At 32.5% G+C, this 27,176-nt stretch overlaps 2 protein-coding genes and 1 long non-coding RNA gene across 5 annotated transcripts; 1 reads left to right on the top strand and 2 right to left on the bottom strand.

Moving 5' to 3' along the window:
* Positions 1-284: 284 nt before the first annotated feature.
* On the bottom strand, positions 285-5,480 carry LOC148619381 (uncharacterized). The gene is made up of 2 exons (XR_015921308.1): positions 5,182-5,480; positions 285-985 (listed from the first exon to the last, which is right to left on the bottom strand). It is a non-coding gene; the product is annotated as an uncharacterized LOC148619381 (long non-coding RNA).
* A 5,764-nt stretch (positions 5,481-11,244) lies between these two features.
* Positions 11,245-17,442, bottom strand: LOC148619380 (manganese-dependent ADP-ribose/CDP-alcohol diphosphatase-like). 3 transcript variants are annotated; one of them, XM_088579229.1, is made up of 4 exons: positions 17,317-17,442; positions 16,899-16,969; positions 13,497-14,156; positions 11,245-13,244 (listed from the first exon to the last, which is right to left on the bottom strand). In XM_088579229.1, the coding sequence occupies exons 2-4, from the start codon at positions 16,960-16,962 to the stop codon at positions 12,946-12,948; spliced, it is 1,023 nt and encodes a 340-aa protein (XP_088435355.1). In that variant the 5' UTR covers positions 16,963-16,969; positions 17,317-17,442; the 3' UTR covers positions 11,245-12,945. The 3 variants fall into 3 exon arrangements, with proteins under 3 accessions (XP_088435355.1, XP_088435353.1, XP_088435354.1); XM_088579227.1 differs by lacking the exon at positions 16,899-16,969; XM_088579228.1 differs by lacking the exon at positions 17,317-17,442 and having other exon boundaries at positions 16,906-16,969.
* A 1,830-nt stretch (positions 17,443-19,272) lies between these two features.
* LOC148619379 (GTP-binding protein Rhes-like) lies at positions 19,273-24,573 on the top strand. The gene is made up of 2 exons (XM_088579226.1): positions 19,273-19,819; positions 22,862-24,573. The coding sequence occupies exons 1-2, from the start codon at positions 19,477-19,479 to the stop codon at positions 23,407-23,409; spliced, it is 891 nt and encodes a 296-aa protein (XP_088435352.1). The 5' UTR covers positions 19,273-19,476; the 3' UTR covers positions 23,410-24,573.
* The last annotated feature ends 2,603 nt before the right edge of the window (positions 24,574-27,176 follow it).

Genomic DNA, 27,176 nt, shown 5'->3' with positions numbered 1-27,176 from the left:
TCCCCTCATCACCTCAAAATGTTCAAAACCCAGAAAACCATGCATCTTTTGGCAACATTTAATCTGAATGTTGTCTCATTGACCTTTTCACCAGTAATTCATAGGAGTTTGAATTTGCAGAAAGTAGACTTCAACATCAATTACATGGTGTCTGTAAGATAAAGAACAGCAACAATGTACACATTTGAATATTGTCTCGCAAACATTCAATTTCGTCTGTGTTAAAGTGCAAGACTTGTTGAAGAGAGCGCCAGTGTGCAGTATTGACTAAAATAAAAACAATAAAGAGTTAACGATATTATTGAATAACAATCAAATGTGACAATTATGTGTTTTTAAAACTTTTGGTGATTGTACAGTTTTTGTAAGTCCTCACGTATAATAATGTCCTTGTGACGAACTGTCCGGTAACCTTCCTTTGATAATTTGACCAAAACTGTCTGAAACATTTCTATTGCACCGGAAAACGCATCACTGTTTATAATATCTTCATTTTTACTTTTGAGAAAATGTTTCTGCAACCCAAAGCGAAGGGTTATCATGGATTTTTTCGCATAACATGTACCATCCACCTTACGTACTTCACCGTAGAATTTCCTTAAAATTGTGTTTAAAGTATCCACACCAACTTAGCAGAATCAAGATCACCAATTGACGTAAATTCCCCATCTTTTTCTATTAGATAGTCACTTAAAATCCTTTTCGACACGCGTATAACAGATTTTGTGTTTTTAGAGTCCTTTTGGTCAATAACTGTGTCCAAATCCTGGTCAGTTAAGGAGGCAAACCTTGCCATTTGTGATTCAGCAGACAAAACGAGCAGACGTGATAATTTCGGGGTTTTCATTAAGAGAGGGTGAAGTCCGAGCGTTCCGAATAAATATAAAACTTTTGTCAAATCCGGTGACAGAACTAAACATCCGCGAAAGCGGTTGACATTGCCGGTCAATAGTCTGAAAACTATGGACTGCCCAATAGTAAAACACTGAAAAAAGGAGAAAAATAGCAATTTCACTGTAAAAAATGTTTTATTGATGTTTATATACTGAGGTATAATAACATATTATTAACTGAAATATGCCATAGTACAAAATTCGAAACAACTAAAACACGGAGGCGTTTTTCCTTTTGTAAAACATGGTGCTCCTACGACATACTTTGATGAAACTCATTGTTGCATGATCTGACTTCATATTATTCTATTTTTTCTTGTAGTGCAATCGGTCTACTTAGAACTCGGTATCCTCGAAGAAGAGAGGCTCCCTACTTAAATACTGCTGTAATTTCACGGCATTGTACTAAATAAACACTTGTGGAATTGAGTATAAAAAAACGACTGCAATTGTGGCCTTGCAAATACTGATTACTAGTAGTTTGTTCTAGTTTTTTTTGGACAATGTTGGGTTGCTACCTCAAAATGCAATTAAAAAAATGTTTTAAATTACATTATACTCTGGTTAAACTTTCATCAGCAACTTTTGAACCAAGAATAAACATCCTACGTTTTTGTTTGCAATGTGCCAATGAGAGGTTACTCCTTTAAACACGTGTACAGCATTTCGAAAATCCGAAAAGTGCAGTTTTTCTATGAATTGTTTTTTTTAAATAATATATATTAAGAGAATTGTGTAAAATAACACTTCATTTATATGCACGTATATCAGTGTATGAGATACACTCGTCATGTAACTATGTTGAATGTAAACCATCTGAATGCAAATTGCAAGTAAGTTAATATATTGTAAAAACCATGTAAAATTATTTGAAATTTCTAAATAGGTGTAATGGGTATGAAAAATATGACATTTACACACAGTTGTATTAAATGCACTAAGCAAAGCTTTGTAAGACTATAAATATAAGAAACAAGTCGCCTCACTAAAATTACGTCACTATACTCTTTTATTAGTAGCATTTAGCTCTGTTTGAAATGATATTGAATCTTTGAAGCTTCTAAGAAGCTATTATAACAAAGTAAAATGAAGATATAAGAAACTGTTCTCTTTGATAAAAAAAGTTAAAATTAAATAGACCAACCTGGTGACATAACTGGTAGAATATTCAAGGTATGTTTCATACAAAAGGGGAATGTTACAAACTCGTCCTGTTTTCTTTTATTCCTGTTTTTTTATATTCTTTAGTCTATGGTACTCCCTTTCAGTTTTTAATTCTTAAATTTCAGCCTTAAAATGAAATAATAGTACTGAAGAATTCCCCGAATAAGACAACATCAGGAACACCAAATGGACAACAGACAGAAAACAAACTCTTAAAAATACAGACAAATTAAACAGTATACACATAGATACACATACCGCACGAACCCCTCTAAAAGGTACAGTATACACATAGATACACATACCGCACGAACCCCTCTAAAAGGTACAGTATACACATAGATACACATACCGCACGAACCCCTCTAAAAGGTACAGTATACACATAGATACACATACCGCACGAACCCCTCTAAAAGGTACAGTATACACATAGATACACATACCGCACGAACCCCTCTAAAAGGTACAGTATACACATAGATACACATACCGCACGAACCCCTCTAAAACCGGTTTAGGAGCGAACTCGAGCGGATTACCAATCCTACTTCTTCCTATGGTTGAGTATTTCCGATTGACATGTGACAACTTTGTTTATTTGTTAAAAAGCACTACATACAGAGAGAAAACACAAAAAAATCAACTTTTACTTCATGGGATAACACCCATAGCGCTCTATATGTGTGGGGTTCTATGCATGATTGTATGTTTAATTTTCCTTTATATTTGACTTGATTAGATAGTTATTATGATAACTTGTCATTTCAGCTAATACAAAGTCTTATAAAAGAGGTAAATATCAGAACCATTGCTTGATATCAGAACACTGACCCCCCTTTTTTGCGGAATTTATTGGATTATGATTTTTAGCCACTAAGATATGTTAACTTTCATAATTTAGGTGTTTGCATAAGGTTTCAGCACAAAAGATGGTCAAGTGCCTCAATTTGATTATTTCAGTTTCAACGGATGGTTAATTTTCAAGCCGACACAGAAGATACTTTGATTAAGTATGGGTAATATTTTTTGCTAGAAAATTATTCCTTCTAAAATTATTATGTAAGTTGAATTATAGTCAGTTTATATATATTTTTTAATGAAAACTGTTACCCCTACCCCAATAAAAATGAACCTAAAAAAATAAATTTTAAATTGCAACTGCGGTCTTAATGATATCCAACTCTAATATTTTTTCATTTTTTGAAAAGCTAGAACACAATCTATTTTTGCATTTTTTGGGGCAAAATTTATCAAATAATGTTAACTTTTTTCTGATAGAGAAGGGAAAATAGGCAATGTCGGATTTTTAAATGTAGATATTTTCTAGCCATTGCAAACATTATGGTGTCAATACATGTATTTGTTCCTTATGCGTCATTCGGAATAGTTGTTACCAATTATATATTGGTTTTCTACGTTAAAGATAAATTATGATGATCCACCTTATGCTTCGAGTGTTGTCCTAAATAGTTCAAGGTTATGAACATGTGAATGAAAATGGGAAAATGAAAGGATTCAGTTTGTTGGGAATTGGACCAATAACATTTTGACAATACTCACTTTTTGCTGACGTTTTGAAATATCTGTGTTTGAAAAAAATTGGGTCAAAATTCCAAGTAATATTAATAGGATAATTAATTGGAAGGAGTGAATAACCAAACTATGATCACGAGTGCCGAAGAACGCCTAGATTAAACGAGTGTGCGGAACTTGTTCCGCGCACGAGTTAAATCTTACTGCGTTCTTGGCATGAGTGGTAAAAAATAGTTAGAGCTACGTTCCGCAGCTAAGCTTGATATAACTAAATAAAGTAAATGAATCACCTCACTAAAATTCCGACGACATCGCCATATATACCACTTAGCGTAGCTTCATCTTCCAAGTATACAGAGGAAGATGTCTACAAAATGCAGGAATTTTTAATCGACAACATATTTGTCCAATGTGGTGGACGCGTTTTTCAACAAACCGTTCAATGGGAGCAAATTGCGCTCCACTACTTGCTGACCCATTCCTTCACTCTTATGAGGCCGACTTTATAGCTGATCTGATCCGAAAGAAAGAATATCGTTTAGCTAGATTCTTTAATCTCAGATTCCGCTACAAAGATGACGTATTATCTTTAAACAATCCTAATTTCGGGGATATGATACATCGCATCTACCCCAAAGAACTTGAGATAAAGGACACTACAGACACTATGAAGTCGGCCTCATATCTTGACCTACACTTAGAAATCGATGGTAAAGGAAAACTATTGACCAAACTTTACGACCTAGGTTCCCGTGATTATTCTTTGATACGACTAAATATAACAAACGACGACATCGCCATACCTTGTATCAATTACATTTAACACAGCTTGAGGTACCAGTATCGTATTGCATATCCCTGAGCGGGTGTACGTCAAAACATGGATGCTATAAAAATATAGTGCATTTTCTTTTTGCCTCTCTACAAACTAATGTTTTGTCAAAAGATATGAACAATGACTTATAAAATAGAGCAAACATCACACTGGAAGATGAAGAACTTTTTTAAGAGAAAATCTAACATAATATCATAAAAATGTTCCACTGAAAAAGTTGGTTTGGTGAGTGCAAAACGAAAGTGAAAGTAGGGAAAATGGCTATTTATAGTTCAAGACTACTTTTCTGTCCGATCTTCGTGGACTCACCCTATTTTCTTTGCGGGAAATTATTTTTTCACATGTTCTTAGAAATGCTACATAAGTGAAAGTTTTATTGAATCAATTTACATATTTTAAAAAAAAATCCTAAAAATATGCACTTCACTATAGAAGTCTATGGGAAAATTAATACGATACTGAGACCTTGACACGACTACACCGTTTAAAGAAATTAATGTCAGGTCTGTATGAAAACAATTCCTCCTTTTACTATATTATAGTTTCCACCTAAGTCTAACAGACGCTTTCCGTTGTTATGTATAAGGCCACAACTTGGCACCTCGAGGGGGAGGGGGCACTCCAATACTTCTTTGATAGGGGTGCCGCTGCATGGGATTCTGTAACCCCGCTCTATGCATTTATTCTACAAATACGAAAACAATTACAACAGATGACATGTTATGTTCGTAGTAATTATGTTTCTTTCCTTACCTATTTACATACATGTATTTGCAATCTGGAAAATTTAAATGGTACCTATTCCTATCAGTTTAAGTATATATGGTGTCTTCTAGCTATTCCAACATTTTGAAATTACATATTCTACCTATTCCAACATGCAGAGAACAATAGATGTTGTTATAGCCTAATATGTTGTTACAATAATTAGTAATTAATTAGTTTTACAGGTAAACTTTACCTGAGAATTAAATATGAAAAATTACTGTTTATAAATTTTCCAACAAAATAAATTTTGAGTGAAAATGAATTAAATTCTAATAATATAAGAAAATGAGGAATATGTTTTATTAAAATAAAAATAAAAATTATATTAAACTTTTTAAAACCATTTTAACTTTCTACCATTTAACATGCCAATAATTGACAATGCCAAGCTGGTTTTGGCCACTTACTCACTTAGCTGCAGCTACTACTATTTATGCTGATGGTACATTTTACTCATGCCCTACCTACTTTTACCAGTTATACTCTTCACGTTATGGTTGATGGAACTATGTTTCCACTGGTGTACAGTTTACTACCCGGTAAAATCACCACACCCGAACATTTTCAACATGATTCGACTACTCAAACAAGAAGAAGCAATACACGCATTGACTCTAATACAGTGTTCAGCTGGTGGTAAACGAGTACCAAAGAAAAGAAAATACAGAGAGATAGACAACAGACTCGTCAACCTGAAAACCAGACTTCAAAACCAGGAACTCACACCAGTCCAGTATGCTGATGCCGCATCTTACTTTTTACACATTGACTGAAATTTACTATGTTTTATTTGTGTTTCAACAGTATATTTGTGCTTTTTGTCTTGAATTAACTTTTGCAATATTGCAGTATGATTTTAGTAATTTGTTCATATTTGTGCTTCTTTCTGATCAAAGAATTTTGTTAGTGCTAAATAATTTAGTTGTTCAATATGTTGTTTATATATAATCAAATGTACAAAATAAAAAAATGAATTTATTTAGTTTTAATTTCTCATGTTCAAATCATTCATTCCATGAAGATACCAGGAGGCATGATTCAGACAAAGTCATCACAAATATAACAGAATACAACAATACAATATCAGACAAAATCAGTTTTTATAGCACAGTTTCCCAATAAACATTAAAAAAATCAAAAGTAACTGTACTGAAATAAGCAAAGGATACATTTACAAAACATATTAATTCCATCATTCTTACAAAAAATCACCTTTTTACCTGTAATTAACATCACCAATTAAATAATGTTTTTACAAGCTAATCCGATTGTTTGTCCAATGTTTACACAATAGTTCCACCTATTCCAACATGAAATGTTTGTTTTTTTAACTTAAATTTCAAAATGTTGGAATAGGTGGAATGAACCGTATATATATATATACAAACGTCTCAGAATGTGACGACTCTATTTGATAAACTGCTTAAATTATGGACTAATGACCCGGCCAGCGAAAGCTATATTTTTTATATAGCCTAGCTGGCCGAGTGGTCTAGGGCGCTGGACTTTGTGCAGGTGATGTCACAGCAGTACGAGTTCGAGTCCGCGGAACGACCAAAAATTTGTATCGTAAATTTGACAGTCCTAACATCGTTGGGAATTTTTCAGCCCTTTCTATATATATAAGTGTCCCCTCCCCGAGCTTGGCACAAGCATATATCCCCATCACGCTTTCATTTCCGGTGTTATTGGTACCCTTAGCAACCTATGATCGGAGATTGTAAAATATCATGGAAACTTGATGAAGATCCTGAGCAGAAGAAAATGTAAAATGATTCAATCGGATACCGACTGTGAATACTCCTTTTTTTGTTGGGTTGTATTTAGTACTTGCTTCTCTTGGTGAAACAGATAAATGAAGGAAATGCATTGAGGACGAGCGTAGATTTTTAGTGGTAAAGATTTTCGTCAAGGCCAAATGCTTATTTACCTCTGAACTTTCCAGTTTCTGCTGATTGTAATTCAAAGTTGTTACCTCCCCTTAATTTTTTTAAAAATTTTTACACCAAGCTTTCCAATCCAATGTCTAAATTCATTTACTAAGTAAATATTTACCCTCCAAAAAATAAGATACATAAAATAAGTTTAACAATACAAATTTTGTTATGTAGTATTTAAAGTTTTGTTAAGTACATATATTTAGTAGACCCGATTGTAATACAATAATGAACAATATATATAATTCAAACCCTTAAATTTTTTCAGGAAGTTAAAATTTTCACGCTGAGAAAATTGTGACAATGTTTGGCATCGATGTCCATTATTCTATGGACTTTGTTTTCAATCGTGTGCACCGTGTTCAGGCACAAAGGCGGATACGTGGATATTGGGGATACGAAGTCGAGATGGTACAGACACAGGGAAGTCGATTCATAGGCCTAGATTTAAAAAAATGAGATAATTATTTGAACAAACGATTGTTTCACGGTACTCAGATTATCAAGCGTATATGTTACATAGTGCTTCTGGTGGTGAAAGCGTTTCATAAAAAGGTCAAAAATATCAATAATTCAGGGTGGGGATCAGTTCTACCATAACAAAATGTTTAATTCTCATTCATTTCTCTGTGATTTGTTTCAATAATTATTTATTTAACATTTATTGAGCCCACTTGAACGATCTAAACCAAATACAAAACAAAATTTGAATTTTAAAGCCGTCACAAACCGCAAAAATCCAAATATTGTGTGTGCCGACTTGGGCACAATTTCTTGTGCAGATAGGAGAGAAGGAGTTTACCTTAAATACGGCCTTTTAAAAGAAATTCAATACTAAATCGGCATTTCTGATCGGTTGGTGGAATGTGCATACTTTTAAGAGAGGTCTCATATTTGCTAGATTTGTTTTACCGTTACGGATATCGTCCATTGAATGGAATATTAATGTAACCGTAAACAGATATGTTGTTTTCTTATTACATTCGTTGTCTTTTTATCAGTCCGCCAAAATATGGCTGAGATTTGCATCACCTATAGATTACATTTTTACAAATTATACAATAACCAAAACACTTCGTCGAAGGTTGAATATATGTAGATTATATCAAGCATAGTCACACTTTTTGCCCGTGTGTTACAATTAACAATCCTTCACGCACCCTCCACTCCCGGCTCTCGCCCCTCTGCCCCCTTTTACTCCTTGTTCTCGCCCCCTGTCCACCCCCATTATATTCATTGCAAAACTACGCAAAACTATTTTTAAAAATCGAAAGTAACGGTATCAACAGTAAATTGACTTTTTTTCGATGTCGTTGTATTACTCCCTCTCCAATGGAGTTGCGTGTGGATATTGGTATCCTGTCGTCAGCTTAAATGCATTCCAACCAAAGTTAGAACAATGAATATGCATAGCAAGACCTTTCAAGAGCTTCATTTTCAAGCTTGTGCATCAAAGGTTATGGTCGATATGGGACTTTTTGATAAACTGCCGATATCGTTATGAACGCTGTAGAATAAACATTCATCAAATAATTTTAACCAAACTTTTTACGATGAATAATTTACCAGGTCAAGCTCGTTACGGACTTATAGGAGATATCATCATTGTTATACAGGATAACCTAGCCATTTCTCCTGGTGGTTTTAAAAGAGCTTGTAAAAGCATTTCCAGCATTTAAAATTTTCATGAGGTTTTAACAAATATTGCAAGTTTTAGAAGATTGCCTTTACATAGTTTAAGTATAAAATATGCAGTCAGTCTACCTTTCTCTATAAGTATAAATTACTTAATAGAGTTTCCATATTGGCTCTTAAAATATTTCGGGGCGAGGGGAAGCAAAACTGGGCGTTGCTCTTGTTTCAGAATTTTCTAAAGGGAAGATGCTTTAAATGCAAAGCAAAGAGAGGCATCAAATATTCTTTTTTCTTGAGGCACTGGCCCGGAGTCTTCTATTTTCATGGAATTTTTGCAAATTTCAACAATTAGCAATTTAAGCTTTCGGTTGGTCTTGTTATATTGTTTTTGTGTCCTATAGTAAAATATACCTACATGCATATGAGGTTGTAATCCCCTTTTAATACTCGGTACTGTGCCTGTTTTAAGGACTACTAGGTACTCCGGACATTGAGTACCGTACCCTGAATTAAAAAAATAGTACTCGGTACCCCAAACATTTAGTGTTTGTTACTCAATGCTTACATTAAGCAGTACTCGGTACAGTTTTACTGTTAATTTCAAAAGTTATTGGCATGACTGTCTAATGATTCGTTCAATTCCGCTGGAGTTTGATTTTTTTCAACGTTATTTTGAAATGTTAGAAAAACAAATTTTGAAACAACTACATGTACCAACAGCGATCAATGCTTGCTGATTTACAAAAGCAGGGATATGGAACCAACCATGAAAAATTCAGGCAGTTCATGAAAATTTATATTAGTAATATATGACAAAATATTTCTAGTAAATAAGAGACTCCTCTGAAGTGTATGCACACCCTACCAACTGATCAGAAATGCCAATTTAGTATTGAATTTCTTATAAAAGGCCACATTTCAGGAATATTCCTTCTCCCCTATCTGCACTGAGAATTTTACCCCAGTCGGCACACGCAAAATTTGGATTTTTTTTTTCAATTGTGTTTTGTTTTTGTTTTAGATCGTTCAAGTGGGCTCAATAAAAGTTAAATGAATTATTGTTGAAACAAATCACAGGGAAATGAATGGGAATTAAATATTTTATAATGTTCGCACGGATCCCCACCCTGAATTATTGATATGTATGACCTTTTATGAAACGCTTTTACCACCAGAAACATTTTTTTTAAATCAAGACCTGAAAGTCGACTTTCCTGTGTCCGTACGGCCTTGATTTTGTATCCCAGGTATCTATGTATCCATGCCTGTACACGGTGTATATGTAGCATGACAATCGCATCACCACGTAGCATCATGTATACCAACCCGTAGTAATGCATTATTTAAGTTTTCATATAAATCTTTAAAAAGCCAATTTTTTTTCGAACTGCGAATATGTCTGTGTTCAGATTGTCTGAATTGCCCTTCCACTTTGATGTGCCGACAACTTAAGTGTCAGTCCCTGTAAGAATCAGGCACTCGGTGAAATATGGTATGAAAAAAAAAACATCATTTTAATAGTGTAAACTGACTATTTGCACCATCAGAATTAAGGAAAACAGACAAGAATTTTCCATATCATGCTGGACCATTGAGTTACAATTTCATTGAAATGCACTGAAAATGAACATTTCTGGGGCAGATAACTATGTCCGAAACCTCATTTTTCTAAGATTCTATTAAAAAAATTCTGAGCAAATCCAATGATGCAGAAATGAAATAATGACTTTTTTTTTTCCAAAAAACAAAGCATCCTTGAGTGAAGTCATATTGTCAGATCGGTGGGGTTTTGACATGCATGTTTCTGATTTTTCCAATTTTCCTTATTCTTACAAACACCTACACTTAAGATTAATGACATTAAATTGTCTCCTTTTTCTGATCATTTACCATTATGACAATTGGTTGAACTTGAGACAGTTTTTCATGTACAACTGAAAAAAAAAGCTTTCACCAAAACACCTTTTCTAAAGTTTCTTTGAATATTTTTATGAATATAGCGCTACAATTTATTAAGCACATAATACTGCTTGTTCACTTTCAAGCTTTAATCACGACGACTCTTAATTTTCAAGCCGATAAGTTTTAAGTTCTTAAGTACAGACATTTGTGGGTCATATATGACTTAAAACACATTCAAACTATGATTTTTTTCCTTCAAAATAGTAAATATTTTAAGAAAATAAAATACTTCGAATGATCATGCAACGTAGATTTTTAGTTACCTTTTCCTGCACAACTTTCTTTCCATGTGATTATCTCCCGTCTCTGTTTTTGTGCATTCGCCGTTTAGCTTATTTTTCTCTTTTTTATATGTTTTTCTTTAATTGATCCTACATGTACTCAATGGTGTATTGGGTATGTAATTATAGCCACAACCTTGTTGATTTTTCTTTTTTATATACATGTTTGTATACGGGAAGGACATGACAAATTTCTCATGCTTCTTATGGGTCAGTGGTAGAAAAACATAAAACAAACTTTAAATGATTTATTTCCTGTTTTTAACAACGAGACATAATTTCCATTTTATTACACAATAGGATACATGCAATGAACTGACACTCACATTCGTCTGAAATTTCAGCAGATCTTAATTTGTCCACTTTTGTTTGACATTTTTAAGCTACAACGTAATATACATCACGTTTCTGCATTTGTTCAAAACCCCCTTTACTGTCCTCTGTCTACTGTAATAATGAAGTCCTCGAGATCTGTCAAGTGTTACTATTAAGTGTCCTGTCCGGTGTAAAATAACTGTCTAGTGTAAAAATAAAGTCTTTCATCTACTGAAAATGAGTATCCTGTCTAGTTTAAAAAAAAGTATTTCATCTAGTTAAAAATGAAAGTCCTCTGTCGAGTGTAACAATTAAGTACTCAAGTCTAGAAACAAAAATAAAGTCTTCCTTCTAATATAACAAAGTCTTCTGACTTGTATAAAAATAAAATCCTCTGTCTAGTGTACCAATGAAGTCCACTGAATTGTATAACAATAAAGTCCTCTGTCTAGTGTAACAATGAAGTCGACTGAATTGTATAACAATAAAGTCCTCTGTCTAATGACACAGTGAAGTCTACTGAATTGTATAACAATGAAGTTCTCTGTCTAGTGTAACAATGAAGTCCACTGAATTGTATAACAATAAAGTCCTCTGTCTAATGACACAGTGAAGTCGACTGAATTGTATAACAATAAAGTCCTCTGTCTATTGTAACAGTGAAATCTTCTGACTAATAACGATAGTCTTCAGTCTAGTGTTAAAAATAAATTATTCGGTCTAATGTTAAAAAACAAAGTCTCTGTCTGGTTAAAAAGAACTAAAGTCCTCGGTCTTGTCTAGTGTACATAAGAAATCTTCTGTCTTTTGTAAAACTAAACCGTCCAGTGTAACTATAAAATATAACGAAGATGGACATCGATACTCCAGCAACATATAAGTAAACTGAAAGTAAAAACGAAACAATACATAAAATACATATAAAACATATGTTATGCATGCAGTAAACTTCCTGCTAAATCATGTGACAATGAAAATGGGAGACTTGGTGAGTATAACACGTGACGTGTGAAAGGACAAGTTGAAAGCAGGACGGTCTCTTTTAATGCGTTAAGAAGGAATTAAAAAAATACCCTGCAGGTATCACAGTTCATTATCTATTATACATTGAATACTTGGAAGATAAGTAAAGTGTGAAACTATATACATGCATCTATTATTGAACTACACCGGTAATTGATCAAAATAACTTCAATAAATGTTTTACAACAATTTAATACATTGACAATTTACCCATACTACATTAAAAAAATGTACTAAATAATTTCAAACTAGCCATTTTAAAAAAAAATGCCATCGGAGTGTTTTAGTAAAATAAACTTAGCTACAAGTATACATAAAATTGATAGTGAAAGTAAAAATCTTCCCAAACTAAAATGCAACTCAAGTAATTTAAGCATCTATTACCAATAAACAGACAATTGAGATATATTAACTCAACAAAATAAAATGGAAAAACTAAACTGAATAAAGTGAACTTCTTAAACGATACAACCGATGACATAAAAAACTAAAATTGAAAAAAAAATGGATATTATTCAAAGATAGTTGGAATCAGTGGTTAAATTGGTAATTTTTTGGTTAAAGCACTATAGAGTTTATGCACACAAAGCTGGGCACTAGGAACACATTTTATACTTCAAGTCACAGGAAACGTTACTTATTTCCCCTCTTCCTTCAATTACAAATTTATGTTCAAATACAGTTCCTACGGCGTAGGAATCTGGGTGTTCTATAACTCCTTTCATTGTTATATGGTGAATGTCGTTCCCATCCACAGCGTAACCGCCATCGTGGTCATGGCCGCTTATGTAGCATACAACACATTCTGAGTATTTGCACAAAATTTCATGCACGTCATAACAGTTCCAGCATAAACATAATGCATCTGTGGCTGGTAAGAAGACGGGATTGTGACCTGAAAAAAATTAAAATATTAAAAAATGCAAAAACTGAAGACAAGTTCTACAGACAATAACATTCTAATACATTTGAGATTAATTTCACTAAATTCCTGTTATAAAATATCTAAGCATCTATAAAAGAAGAGATAATATATCAGCCAAAAACATTTCCAACTGTCCGCTTTTCTACCACCTCAGCCTTTGAAGTTACTGGTACATTTACATGTAGGATTACAGAAAATAAAAAAAAAAGAAATATAACTTGCCTATAACAATAACATTTTGTTTCTTATCAATTGATGATTTGAGTTCGGTCTCAAGCCATTCCAACTGTTGTCTAGAAACTGCTCCATTAAAACGAACAAATCGCTTACTGTCATCGTCTAGCCCTGTTGGGTCATTTTTGTCCTTATTTGGGTTGTGTCTGTTTAAAAGGTCTAGGGTTGTGTGGAATTCTTCTGTGCCCTCGATTTCTCCAAGGTTAGAATACTCGTATGTATTAAGAACACAAATTTTTAGACCGGGATGCACTTCAGACGAATAATACGCCTTATTGTCCAGAGGTAAGTCTTCAAATAATCGAGATGAATACATTTCCTGTTTTGTAAAGTTGTATAGTTCGTGATTTCCAACTACATGTAGCACTGGCCATCTTTCAGAATTTTCACTGTCAATGGCATCTATTATTCGATTCAAAGCTTCTTTTGGTTTTTCAGTTCTCCGACAGAAACCATCAATAATGTCTCCGAGTTGAAGGACGATTTTTGCATCATGACGTTTCCAGTCGTCCATGGCTTTCCGTATTAAGTTGAGTCCGGTTCTGTAATATCGCTTTTTGGTGCCGTTCCAATTATATCCATCATCTATGTTAGCATACTGGAGATCGGCTACAAGACCTAAGCTCAAAATCTTTCTTGTCGTCATGTCTGCAAAAATGAAATTATTGTTTTAAAAGCAAGTTTCAACATGGTTGTGGTCATCATTCCAAAAATCAATCCCAGTCTGACTTAAGTACAATGGAACCTTGTGATACAATTTCATAGAGATCCTTACACATACTTTTAAGTTCTATTATGAGGAAGGGGAAACCTAAAATGCTCCCGAAAAAAACATATTTATTCGAACACCTAAGTCTTTTCATAATTTTTGTTAGTTACTATTAACTTCCAAACTTGTAAAATTTGTTATGACATCCGGTTTTATTGTCCTTATGCATTCTCCTATTGTCATGGTCTGAAATATGTATTGGCCGAAATGTCCGGTTTTGGTAAGGAATTGTAGGTTGTCGTGGTCCGAAATGTCTCCGGGTTGAATTTCTAATATAAAAAAATCGATTTTCTAAATAAATATTAGAAAATGAACTTGTTGTATCCAATTATGATTTTTTAAATACTAGAAAATCATTTTGTAATATTAAAAAATGTGTCTGATTTTCAAAAATTGCAACGTATTTTTTTAATATTACAAATTCATTTTCCAATGTTACGAATTCAATTTATAATATTACAAAATGTTTGATATTTTATAATATTACTAAATCAGGAATTAGTAATACATGTATTAGAAAATGAATTTTTAAGTAGTAGTCTTTATAAAGATCCGACAGATGATTCGTGCATGTCAAAAATCTACCGAATTCAGCGTCATGTCTTGTTCAGAAACAGTTACTGATCACATAACAAGTCTCAGTTTTTAATTTGGTTGGTGCACTTTTGAGATAATGATTGTAGATTGTTCATGAAATTGGCTTTTTGCATGAGTTATCGATCTTCATTTTGTTTAAATTGGTTGATTTTAGCGGGAAATAATTGTATGATTTTCTCAAAAGTGCAGATCTGTATACAAAAATAATTATCACTATGTGAAAGACCGAAAAAGGATCGTTTGTTTGGTGGGTTTTTCTACACCATGAATCATTTTACCATTGGCAGTGCCTGGATTTTATGTGGACTGGTACTTAAATTAATGTTACAAAATGAATTTCTAATATTAAAAAATACATTCTACTGTTAAAAGGATGATTTTTTAATACATGTATTAAAAATTTATTTTCTAATATTACAAAATATTGATTTTTGTCCTCTTTGACTTGTCATATACAGGTGTTAAGTCATGTGACAGTCTGTCTCATTAAGATCAGTTCTCTCACTTCTTATACTCTAACACGGTGTGTTAAATATATATATATATATATATATATATATATATATATATATATATATATATATATATATATATATATATATATATATATATATGCTATATATATATATATATAGAGAGAGAGAGAGAGAGAGAGAGAGAGAGAGAGAGAGAGAGAGAGATCATTTTAATGATATTGAGTCATGTGACATCGACTCATTTGAATTTCTAAAGATGTCAATTGACCATAATGAAAACAGGCTTTCTAGTCCTGTATTGACATCTTTAGATTTTGAAATTACTTAAATTGATCTAGTTTTGCTGTGTAGCCTAACCACATGGATTATTGTATATATTCATATCGCTGTAACAGCATGCAAACAGATACTATTAAATCAAAATAAAAAAAATCAAAATTAAAATTCCATTAAGCCTTACTTAGTTCTGTTGAGACAAAATTATGAAAATATTTCTCAGAGTTCATTAGCAAATGCATTTGAAAAATTGAATTATTCTGAAAATAATTTTATAAGATTATTTTCAGATATTTTAAATTAAATATAATTACTAAATAAGTTTTATATAACGCTTGCTTCAAAATTCAGTAACATCTACTTTTTAAAATGGAACAATGTCATAAAGAGCCATACACTTTTAATCATAACACTTTATCAATTTACGTCCACCCTATTCTAAATGGTCTGATTCATGAGCACAAAAAAAAAACAACACTGAACTTCTTTTTCTTTCTTTTTTTTTTTTTTGAAAAGGGGGGTTGTATACGGAACTTTTTGATACAATTTTATCAAGATCTACCATACTATTTGCGGGTGACAACACCATATACCAAAATGCTTGCTGTCGTCTTAAAATTGAACACCATCTGTTACCTGAAATGTCCTGGTTCATGGTATGGTGGTTTTTCTTTTATTATTAATCAAATTCATAATTGAACTACATGAATCAAGATTTCGATTGTGATCATGTTTAGAAGCCATCGATTGCTAATGATGTTCGCTGGCCATGTTCAGCCATTTCGTCAGATATTCGGACTCATCAGGTTTTATTAATTTCATAGCCAGGCCTTTCATTAAGAGGCGGTACCAGGTACTTTTACCCTTCTAAACTACTGAAGGTATCTCCAGACTTTAAAATTTCAAACATTTTTATTTGACAAAATGAAAAGTACCTCCTACCAAACCGAAGGTACCTGCATTGCAAAAAAATAATGAGACCCCAGAGCATTAATATTTCTTGACCAGTGATCCCACTTTTATATTCATTATTTCATTAAACATCACGAAAACTGATATTAGGGTAGTTTTTATTAAATCCCTGTTTATTTCTTTGGTAGATAGATAAAACCCATTTAGACAAAACCTATGGAAAATCTAGAGACATCCTTTTCCTGCCGAAATTGCAATTGCTATCTAAAAATATGAGCACACTGATCTATTACTCTAGCAGTGCTAGAGGTTGTCTGGCAAGCCATTTTCTGACTTGGTGCCATGGAACGTAATTCTAACCTCTTACGTTGTAGGAGTAATTAACTGATCCATCCATTTTTTTCTTCCTGTATTGTTCTAGCATGAAATACCTTAAAAGATTTCAAAAAATCCGTGTTACTCAAAATAGAACATCCTTAATAAACTATAAGATATAGAAACAGGAATGTGCTATGTCATATCCTTATTGCAGATCTCGAATCTCCATTGTCTCCTTCATAAAGTTAATTAGAAAAGAGCTTGTACTTATTTATAAAAAAACGGAAATAATGATAACAAGAAGAAGGCCTTTTCAGACATTTCATCGCAACGTTTTTATCTTTGTGGGGTGACCTTACAATCAAAAGGGATAAGGTGTTCTCGGGCTTAACTCAACCTTCACCGGAGTAATTTATCACGTGAAGATTTATCCCAAATAAATACATTCTGTAATTCTTACCTTTGTTCAGGTGGTGTTGTGTGACAATTAAAAACACAAAGATGTAAAATAAAACATTCTTTACATAAAAATGACCCCACTGTCCAACCAAAGCGGTTGCGCAATACCTTACATTTAGACCGGTGTAGAGGAAATATTACCAGAGTTTAAATTATCCGAATTTCTAATGCAGTAATGGTGTACTGGAAGGAAATTCCCCGGAAAATCGAAGTAGAAAGAAATAAAAACTTTCAAGTTAATATTTTATTTGTACGAGTGACTCAATGCATTACCTGTACTATATCTTAGTGATTTCTTCTCAGATTCAACATTACAGGCTAAAAATTAGAATTTGACTTATCCCCCTTTCAGCAAGTATAGTTGTCACATATTAAACCAAGGATTGACATATCACAAAATAGTCGAATTGACAAGACCTAACGAAAAAAATGAAACATTAACCAGCGATTGTTGATATATACTCCCCCCCTCCAACCACAAAAATTTTTCAAACAAAAAAATAAACTTATTTTTGAGAGTTTCTGACACTTATTTTTGTTTCTCAGATATCACATACATCAGAATGATATAATTTCAATATTAAAGCGGTTTATTTTTATAACCTTCATGTTTAATACTGGACTATAGTATTTCTCTGTAGATGGTTTAAATTATACGGTTTAGAGTTATGGCATTTCTCCCTACATCTTACCTGCTCAAAGATATAGAAATTCAGCCATGTGACAGTTGTGTACCTGCTTATTTATAAACTGACACTTGATTGATCTGTGATTGTAATTTCTCATTAATTATCACCGGCTGATTTTTAACCAATCATCACGAATAATCGGAGATTTGAGCTAAATCAATCACAAAATTGTGTAATCAAGTCATTTTTTTTTTTTTTTTGGTAATTGCCGTTCATTCGATTACTGATTGATTGTGTTAATAATGATAATAAAGATTGATTAATTCAATAAAAAAAAATTGAAATCGTATTTATTTGTTCGCAACAAACTGTTTAACAGATTGAAACATTGTTTGGGTTTATGTTATGGAACTGTCAGTGTTATAAAAGGAAAGTGGTAATTTCACTCTTTTAACGTATAATTGCAAGTGTAACTATTACTTTTGATCATTTATGACACTGGGAAGAAAGTCTTCTTAGCAGAGCAATTTGTCTTTCTTTTAGAAAGCTAGACATATATATAATAATCATAATTTGACATGAATAAATTATTACTTCTAATGAAATATATTTTTTTTCTTTCAAAAGATATTGACTGCATGTGTAGAGTGGAAATACGAAAATTTCGACAGTAGAAATGAGATCAACATTTTTTTTTGTGACAATGTTTATAATTACAATATCACTTTTTTGAGAATTTTCATATTTGTTCTGTATCTACATAACTGGACTACTAAAAGTGACATTTTCATTTAAGTAATAATAATAATAATAATAAGAAGAAGAAGAAGAAGAAGAAGAAGAGATTAATTTCAAGAATCATTAACCTCAGTCAAGATGAGGAGGACGTTTAGCCGGATCAACATATACACGCTGAATACATTCGGTGTTCATTTGATTTTAACAACATTAATTGAAATGCCTAATAAAATACGTTGAAGCTTAATTTGAGACGGATTTAAAACAATCTTTTTGCGATGTAGCTAATACTTTGATTAAACACACAATTAAGTGATAAGAAATGCACAATAATGATAAACACTTAGAATAAAGTCATTAATGATAATATAACAATTGTTCTAAATTGCCAAACAAGTGTTCTCTAGATTCCAATAAAATCATTAGCATTGCTGATTCTATTCGACAATATTTACACAATGTGATTTGATGAGATGTACCTGGTTTTATTAGATTTTTGTAACTGTAATGACATGAAACCAATAGAGAATGTTTTTATCTGTCTAATTAACTCTACTGTTCCTTGATAAAACTTCCTGATTTCTTTTATCATTCTAAATATTGATCAAGATTCCGTCTTGATTTGGATGTCATTCTAGAATCACCTGCCTCGTGTTAGATTTTCTCGTCCCGATGACTTGACATCAATTAGAAACACTGTAAAATCTAATTGGCGTAAAATCCCAGTATTAGTACCAGCACCATACAATGCCTATCTTAAGATATTGCATCGATCGGTGTTAGGTGTTACAACAATGATGACATCGCTTCTGTCGTGTGGACGTTCATGGAGGACCTCTTCTGATTACCAAGAGGGCTCGTGCCTTATAACTGGTGGTACTATCATGGCAGACCAAGGGGAGAACATATCACCATCTAATTGTTATAGATTAGTTCTTCTGGGATCTAGTAAAGTGGGAAAGACTTCATTAGTTAACAGATTTTTGAAAAATAAATTTGATGATGTTTATACACCAACCATTGAGGATTTTCATCGGAAAATATATCGTATTAAAGGACAATCATATCGTTTAGATGTTCTGGACACCTCTGGGAACCATCCATTCCCTGCAATTAGAAGACTTTCTATTATTACAGGTAGGGCGCTAACATTACCATTTTATTTTATTTTTTTGCATCATACAGGTTGTTTCCATTGATCTGTAATAACCCCCCCCCCCCAAAGGAACCAATAGGACACTGCGTAGCTAACATTCCGACCTTAAACTGAATCATACTGCTATTTCAAAAGAACTTAAGCAGCATAAAAGCACAGTACGTACATTTCTATGCAGATACTATATATGAAATGTGTGGTTATATGTCGGAAAACCATAAAATGTTATCTCTATTTTGTCTATATATGGGCGGATTATCAAAAGTATTGTTTCTGATGATAGGCTAATTATGACAATATTCAATCGAGTACACCTTATTAGTAATGATTATTTGTCGTCAAGTATGTTCTACGTACTTGTCTTTATCAGATAACACTTTATAATGCATTGAGTAACTCCAAGATATTATGCACTATCAAGTCTTTTTTGTCTTAGTAAATCCATATTTTTTTCATGAAAATAGTGTATTCCTGTTTACTCCTCATGTATCGTATTGTTCAGGAAAATTGACAATTTTCGTGTATAATATCATTTGGTTTTTATAAATAGAAAAAAAGTAACTAGTGATTGGGGTGCAAATTCACATTGACATAATTTCCTATTAGTGGCCAGATAAATGTACCCAGATCGAAATCAGTATCTCCAGTTTGTCTCAGTTTTTATTAAGCTTTCTTCTTTAACTTCTCTGAATTTAGTTAATTTGATTTAAGCTTAGTTTTCATGGTGCTTTTGTTCAGGTATGACAATTCTGTTTCTGTTTTTGTTAAGTCCTATAATAATTTCAGTTATATTAAAGTTTTAAGTAATAATATTATGAGCGTGGATTTCCTTCCGTTCAACAATCTCGAGCTGTTTCAGTATTTGACTCTGTCCGTGGGGTATGGAAATGGACACCAGTATTCTACGAGTTGAAGAGTTCATATCTGTTTTTTAATGGTGTTGGTGTACTTTAAATTTCCGTCGATATATTGAAAACCAAACCAAAAGAAATATTGCATGACGAAAAACTCAAAATTGCAATGCATTGTGATTGCATGTAATTCAATTGTAGCCACAAACTGCACGATAATAGCGACTTGATAGACTGTAATATGCCTTTCTGGTTGAAAAATTGCAGTTGTACAAAATTATACTAGTGATGATATACGTGACAGAATGTATGCTGGTCTAGTAATGTAATTATACCGCATAAAGTTATAAAAGTTCACCTGCAATAGTCATTCATTTTCAGACACATTATCACTATATGATGTCCCTAAGTTGTGTTTTGGACATGCTGCTCGAGCCAGCCCAATGCTGATAAGACAACTGCATTTACAACATTAGATTTTAAGCACGACAGGACCTTTATCATTGAATGTGATGCAACATTTACAAACGTTTGTTATAAACGTGAACCATTTCAGTCTCGTGGGACGTACTTTAATTCAATCTATCAGCAAACAAGTTTACACGAGCTGTCACAGTTCTAGCTAGCATTATTTGTTTTAAGAGATGAAAAGGACGTTGTGATATTAGGAATTACATTGGGACACTGATAACCATAACTTCTGTCAACATCCAACTCTTCATAATAGCTTCTGTTGATAAAAACCCAAGCGTGCATAACAGTATATGGACATTAACATTCTCTATAGCAGAGTGCGAATTTTTTTTAAAAAAGGGCCTTAAAAGCGGTCGATGGACTAATATGCTTGGTCGATTTCTCCTTAAAGCTTGTCTATTGACCGACAGGAGTTGCGCGTCTTTTTTTCTTTCAATGCTGCTGTAACAGTTTTTACAGTTCAGAGTATTTATTTAGTTGTCAATAATGACTGCAATGATACAGACTGAACAGACCTGTTTAATACTCGTTTTAAGAAATTGAAAAGGCAACGAAACATAATTTTTGCTTCATGGATATAGAAATAAATGCTTTTGTTTTGTTTTTGTTTTTTTGTTTTTTAGGTTCTTGCTTTTGTTTTTGTCTGTTTGTTTTCTTGTTTTTAATTTCAAGTTTAAAACCATGAAACAATATAAGCCATTAGCAGTTTCTCGACGCTGTTTGACCGATACTTTGAAACCTTGGTCACAGAGACATCATAATGATAGTTTATTTAAGCGGAATTCTACTCTTAATTGTTCTTGTCTTTTATATTTTTTAGAATTTCTTTGCGAAACTTACGTAACATATAATGGAAACACTTTTGATATCTTCATGGTTGCAGATCTTACATATTATCTAAAATGGTCAAATAGTTTTTGAGGTGCTGTCAAAACCTTTTTTTTAATCATTTTGGAAACAAAACACACGATGTTATCTGCATAAATCCATATTCTAACCTCGATTGGAATAAGTTAAAGGAAACGATATTGATATTGTAACATCTTATTCCCAGATATCGGATCATTAATTGTGAATACGATGAATTTCTTACAACTTCCTTGGAATAACAAAGGTTACTGTCGGTATAAGAAAATAATTGTTCTTTCTTCGTTCTGTCAGATGGTTGTCATTTAATTTTCTCGCGTATGTAAAAGGGTTTATTTATCTATCTATGAACAAAGGGTCATATTATACTTCAACGGTTCCTAGTAAAGTTTCTTTAAAACTGAGAACAAAATTGTATGAACAAAATATAGGTTAAAACCTTATGCACGGATACTATTATGATAATATGTTATTCCGACCTTAGACAGGGTACATAATGTGATATTCACGGTTTCTGATTTTTATTCCATGAGCCGAATTCCTACATTTTAATGTGAGCCAGTGAAACATAGGTCTATATATAACAGGTTAAATGTGCCCATGTTTCACATTAGATCTGTTAAGTTTTGTTTACATACGTCTTGTTTGCCTTAATTTTATTTGAAATTCCGTATTAAACTCGTAAACTGCTTTTCGAACAGATATTGTGGTGCCCCCTACAAATTTCCATGAAACATAATATTTTTGTATGTAAAAAAATCCTTGCTTTTAGAACAAAATACACACAATTATGTCAAATACACGAACTTTAAGTACTTATTATTATTTCAGGGGACATATTTTTGTTGGTATACGACATCGCTGATAGGGAATCGTTCAATGAGGTAACCAGACTTTGTCAACAGATATACGAGATTAAAGGACAATGCAGAACGAAAGTCTCCACCAAAATTTGTATTCCTATGGTGATAATAGGTAATAAATGTGATAGAGAGAAACATCGAGATATTGATTACTCAGAGGGAGAAGAGCTCTCCCGGCAATATACTAATGTTAGTTTTATTGAAGCGTCGGCTAAACGAAACTTAAATGTGGAAGAGGCCTTTATCAGGTTGTTCACATTAGCCAAATTACCGGCAGAAATGAGTCCGTCGTTACACAGGAAAGTCCATCCTGGGGTGATAGAGGAAGACACGGGAAGCACTAGCAGAAAAAGTGTGTCTATTCGACGACGTTTGTCGGAAGCTTGTGGTACTATCGCTCCTAACGCAAGGAGACCGAGTATTCGAACAGATCTTTTAACTGCTCAAATGCGGAGTAGTAACTCTCGATCACTAATAGCTAATAATGTCGGTACTTCAAAATGTACAATTCAGTAGTGTAAATGCTTGACTTGCTCAAGCATATTACAAGGCTATTGAAAATCTTATATCTGTCTGGTTTGCCAATCTATCTAAAGAGAAAAATATGGAAGAAGAGAAAAAATAACAACGTTAACGATAAAGTAGTTAAAAGCAGTAATACTACCTTGTCATATCATCATTATATGAAAAACCATATGACGTTAGTGTTACAATAACAATCATTTGAAGCGAGAAAAGTTGCCTTTGATATCGTTTTTCTTCTGTTTAGAAATAATGACAAATAGTTTTCAATTGGTTAAAACTATCATTTGTGGAAATGAGTTGTTTTGTAACCTGTATTCAAGGAGAAGTCGACTTTGAGTGCCTCAAATTGGTTTCTCGTTTTATATGAAAGGTGTTTTACGTGAATAGTAGAATCAAACGAAGCCGTGTTTAGACAAGCATATCGTACAACTAGATAAGAATTGCTAACATTTCTTATCAAGCCTACAAATCAAAGTTGTCAATTACAGTTGCTATATATCATTGTTCCATACAAACCAAGTTAAATATCTAATATCTATGGAAATTGCCTTGTCAATTTTATGTTTCCTGCAATTCAATCGGAATCTGAAACATAAGGGAATATATTTGATATGGTTAGGTCAATTTCAGTATCTAGACCCAGACATCGCATATCAATATATTCTAGGTAACAAGATCTCCAAGACAATCTTCAACTTGTTAACTAGGAATCATATTGCAAAAGTTCAAATACAAATGTACTTGCAATAACAATTGTAGTCATAAAAATAAAGTCAACAGAAGAGTGCATTAAGCAACAGTCAGGAGAGGTTTTATCATTGTTTGAGAAATCATGATGCTTCTGTCAACATGTATCGTAGCTCTATAATATATTTCACGTTTTTATAAAAATAACACATTCGTTATCAATTCTAATCAATTATATCAGTTTTGTTGGTTTAATGTGAAATTGTTTTCGTATTTTACGTGCTTTTTAATATTGGACCAATGTAATTGTGTTTGTATGATTACGAGGTGATGTGGATTCCATGTTACCATAGTGTCATATAATAAATATGGAAAATTTTATTGTAACTTATTACTTGCTGGATACATCCGATGACAATAACTAATGGTACTGTACTGTGCTGTTTACTTGCTACAACTAATGACATTAGTTCTCTGACTGGTACAATCAATGACATTATCGGTAATGTGTACATATTACACCCAATGACAGTCACTATCTCCTGTTTAAATAATGATATTAGTACTGTGGCTACCTGTTAAAACCAACGATATAAGTACTGTGGCTACCTGGTACAACCAATGAAATTTATTGTTGGTAATGTGTACCTGTAACACCCAATGACAATTATTGTTGGTACTGTGTATAGTCCGTTTGAATTTAAAAATCTTCGGATAACATTTTTTTTAAAAAGCAAAATATTTTAACTTTTCTACAACAGGTCCTTTTCTAAAGTACATACAAACAGTGGGAAATATTTACAGAATTTCATCTGAACGAACAAAAACATTCTTACTGGGCTTAATGTTATTGTATTTTTATATATTTGTATTCTTTTTTGTATGCTTAAGTACCGGAGCAGATTTTTAAATATGAGTACATAACTGTGCCACATAAACTCATTGTCAATTGACAATCACAACCATCTTTTCTATTCCAAAGACACTTAAATTATTTAAAGGGACATAGCTTTGTTATGTAGCCTGACCACGTGGATTTTTGTTTATATTTTCATCAAATATTCAAATACATGTAGCTGTTCCAACATCCAAACAGACAAAATCAAATAAAAATACATTATGCTTGATGGGAATTTTTTAAGTGCTGTTGAAATATCATCCGAAATATCTCACGCACTATGGAATATAGTGGTATAGCGAATGACAATTACTTTGGTTTTTATTTATATTTGCAAGATTCTTTTGAAATACTATCACTAAAGGATAGGTATTTTTAAATTGTTATCGCATTCAATCCAAGCGCGATCCAAGGACTGGCGTGCCGGGCGTACGCCCCCCACTAAATCGGTAAGAAAAATTTTGTTACCAGAAGTTTCATCCCATAATATTTCTTGGACTTGCATCGTACGGCATTTAATTCAAATAACGCCCCCCTAACTTAAATCCTGGATCCACCCCTGCAATCTTGAAGTAGCGGATAAGTTCACAATAGAATATTTTACTGCAGAAAAATATGTTGGCAATGTCCATGTAAACACTTTTCTTCTTAATAGATACATGCATGTCTTTTTTTGTTGTTTATTTTTTGTTTTGTTTGTTTTGTTTTGTTTTTTTTTCAAAATAAAATTCATTGTTTAAATCAAAAGCAGGTTGTTTAAATTAAACCACTGAAAGTAAGTTTACCATAGCTTAGTTTTCTTCAAGATAATTTTCAATGGGGTAATTTTTCCTATAGAATTGATATATATTTTATCTAACGGAACAAGGATATCACTCAAAATTTCAATGTTTTTTTTTTACTTTTAAAAGTTTGTTTTTCTTCAGCGCTTTCTACACAACACAATTACAAGTATTTAGCATGATGAGAATGGCATGTAACATATGAATCTTTTCAAACACATTTTGATTCATACGAAATTAGTTTCTGTTGTCTAAAATGACTTTGCAAATTAACTTATTATTCTGTTTCATTAACTATGGAACACATTTAAGATACGATATTGATATTACATTGAATGTTATCAACAGAAAACACGTCTTTTAACGAGGGTGCTCTTGGGAAACCCAGACAGTAGGTGGTACATGCCAAGTTACGTTTTCAAAAATAAAAAAAATATCATCCTATAGGAATAGAAAACTCGTGCTGTAAAAATGAAGTTGGTTTGTAATTTGTTGAACTGGGATGATTCAATAAATTATTGAAAAAGCACATTGAAACTTTAGAATTAAGGAAAATAACCTTTTGATTCATAATTTACTTGGTTTGTTACGGATCTTTGAAAATATATTCAGCCATCTACTTTAAAACAGAAAATCCATGTTCTTTATGACATTATAATGAGTTTAACATTACATTTGAACCACAACAAAAAGAAAATAATGCGATAAAATTTACCCTGTGCTACCCATACCATAAGATTTGCATGGTTTCTACATGGACGTTAATTCTCTTAAACAAAAGCTCTCATATTTTTTGAGCATACATAAGTCAACTAAAATTCTTAAAAATATCCTTAGAAAATTTAAAGCATTTGGTCTACATTACTCAGTACTATGAACAAATACATCGCGATCTTACAGTTAATATCAATTCTATTACATAACATCTGCAACTTCATATAAAAAGGATTGTTCACATTTCGTTTTATCACATAGGCTCGATTCATGCATCTTTACATGTTCATTTTAGATCAATGTTGTCACGTAATATAAGAATTTTAAAAAGATTATGGAAAGATATACAACCGTATTTCTTTAAGTCTGAGTTAGCCAGCCACCGACATTCAATTTGAATGTAAAATTTCACTTATGATATATTTTACCATGGTTCAATCAAATATAACAAAACATTACATATACATGTATACATATCTACCCACAAGAACTTAATAAAAACTCTACCAATATACAAAAAAAAGAAAAAAACAAAAAAACAAAAAAAACCCAAAATGCTGGGAATGAAATTTAAACAATGACACTATTGTTGGCATTTCTGTTTTTTTTTCTGTTCTGTTGATCTCTAAAAATTTGTTGGGGTTTCCAATATGGCCTTAATCTCGGTTTTTAATGGC

This window comes from Perna viridis, chromosome 4 (genome assembly GCF_037379345.1).
Source record: "Perna viridis isolate PV_CMFRI_1.1 ecotype Kerala chromosome 4, ASM3737934v1, whole genome shotgun sequence".
In the NCBI taxonomy this organism is placed as follows: Eukaryota; Metazoa; Mollusca; class Bivalvia; order Mytilida; family Mytilidae; genus Perna; species Perna viridis.
This window is presented reverse-complemented; position numbering and strand designations above follow the sequence as displayed.